This window comes from Setaria italica, chromosome VI (genome assembly GCF_000263155.2).
Source record: "Setaria italica strain Yugu1 chromosome VI, Setaria_italica_v2.0, whole genome shotgun sequence".
Taxonomy (NCBI): domain Eukaryota; kingdom Viridiplantae; phylum Streptophyta; class Magnoliopsida; order Poales; family Poaceae; genus Setaria; species Setaria italica.
This window is the reverse complement of record NC_028455.1, coordinates 27,061,839-27,063,833: the sequence shown is the minus strand read 5'-3', so window position 1 is coordinate 27,063,833 and position 1,995 is coordinate 27,061,839. Positions and strand designations below refer to the sequence as shown.

Sequence of the window (1,995 nt, the reverse complement as noted above, 5' to 3'; positions counted from 1 at the left end):
AGACAGGCATAACCTACCAAATTCCTTACTATTAGTGAGACGAATGACGATTAACTACCAAATCACTCTCGCTTAGAGATGAGCTAGCTGCTTCTGACCACGATAGTCAACGAGGAGAGAGCGCATGAGAGTGCTGACCACGCACAGCATAAAAGGAGCACGAGAGGATGATCGAGACGCACAGATCGATAGCTAGCAGACCAGGCGAACCGGAGCACAGAAAAGAGCTCAGCGTCTGCGACAATGGCGAGAAGCATCAAGCAGACGCTCGCTTCCCTCTGCGCCGTGCTCCTGCTGTTCATCCCGTTCGTTGCGGCCGGCGGCGGCCATGGTTCAGGGTTCGACTACAAGAGGGCGCTCCACAGCAGCCTCCTCTACTTCGAGGCGCAGCGGTCGGGGCACCTCCCCTACAACCAGCGCGTCAAGTGGCGCGGCCACTCGGGCCTCGCCGACGGGCTGCAGCAAGGGGTGGACCTCGTCGGCGGGTACTACGACGCCGGCGACAACGTCAAGTTCGGCCTGCCGATGGCGTTCACGGTGACGATGCTGTCGTGGAGCGCCATCGAGTTCGGCGGCGAGATCGCGGCCGCCGGCGAGTGGCGGCACGTGCTGGAGGCCATCAAGTGGGGCACCGACTACTTCGTGAAGGCGCACGCCGAGCCCGACGTGCTGTGGGCCGAGGTCGGCGACGGCGACACCGACCATTACTGCTGGCAGCGGCCTGAGGACATGACGACGTCGCGGCAGGCCTACAAGGTCGACCGCGAGAACCCCGGGTCCGACCTCGTCGGCGAGACCGCCGCCGCCATGGCCGCCGCCTCCATCGTCTTCCGCCGCTCCAACCCGCGCTACTCGCACCTCCTCCTCCGCCACGCCGAGCAGCTGTTCGAGTTCGGGGACAAGTACAGGGGCAAGTACGACGCCAGCGTCAGCGAGGCGTGGCGCTACTACGCGTCAGTGAGCGGGTACGGCGACGAGATGCTGTGGGCGGCGCTGTGGCTGCACCGGGCGACGGGGAAGGCGGAGTACCTCGACTACGCCGTCGTCATGGCCGACGAGTTCGGCGGCACCACCTGGGCCATCTCCGAGTTCAGCTGGGACGTCAAGTACGCCGGCCTCCAGATCCTCGCCGCCAAGGTATGCACGGTGATCATGATTATTCATGAACACATCATATCATTGATAATGAACGTGGCAAACCAAACTTGATCAGATGTTCGCTACAAAGTGGCAGACAAGGAATCTAGCTATACCGTGTGCAGCGCACGTAGGAGATACACATACACTTGACTTGATCATGTTCTAACGTGCACCAACGCGTCCTGCATTTTACAGCTGCTGCTGGAAGGGAAGCACCGGCCGGAGCACGGGCCGACGCTGGAGCAGTACAAGTCCAAGGCGGAGCACTACCTCTGCGCGTGCCTCGGCAAGAACGGCGCCGCCGGCAACGTCAACCGCACGGCCGGCGGCATGCTCTACGTCCGGCAGTGGAACAACATGCAGTACGTGACCAACGCCGCCTTCCTCCTCACCGCCTACTCCAGCTACCTCGCCGGCGCCGGAGCGGCGGAATCGCCGCCCATTCTCCGGTGCCCCGACGGGCCGGTGGGCGCCGACGAGCTCCGGGCGCTTGCGCGGGCGCAGGCGGACTACGTCCTGGGGGCGAACCCGGCCAGGGTGAGCTACATGGTCGGGTACGGCCAGCGGTTCCCGCGGCGGGTGCACCACCGGGCGGCGTCCATAGTGTCGCACCGCGCCGACGGGAGGTTCGTCGGGTGCGTGCAGGGGTACGACCACTGGTTCCGCCGCCCGGGGTCCAACCCGAACGTGGTCGTCGGCGCCATCGTCGGCGGGCCGGACCACCGGGACCGGTTCAGCGACCGGCGGAGCAACTACATGCAGACGGAGGCGTGCACGTACAACACCGCGCCCATGGTCGGCGTCTTCGCGCATCTGCACAGCAGTGAGATGGGGGCGGCGGAGGAGAGAAGATGA

The 1,995-nt window shown here is 64.5% G+C and overlaps 1 protein-coding gene across 1 annotated transcript; it reads left to right on the top strand.

Moving 5' to 3' along the window:
• The first annotated feature begins 243 nt into the window (after window positions 1-243).
• On the top strand, window positions 244-1,995 carry LOC101769264 (endoglucanase 21). The gene is made up of 2 exons (XM_004974659.3): window positions 244-1,137; window positions 1,336-1,995. The coding sequence occupies exons 1-2, from the start codon at window positions 244-246 to the stop codon at window positions 1,993-1,995; spliced, it is 1,554 nt and encodes a 517-aa protein (XP_004974716.2).

Coding starts and splice junctions, on each gene's coding strand:
- LOC101769264 (XM_004974659.3), top strand. CDS start 244: ATGGCGAGAAGCATCAAGCAGACGCTCGCTTCCCTCTGCGCCGTGCTC. Junction 1,138..1,335: donor TCCAGATCCTCGCCGCCAAG/GTATGCACGGTG, acceptor TGCATTTTACAG/CTGCTGCTGGAAGGGAAGCA.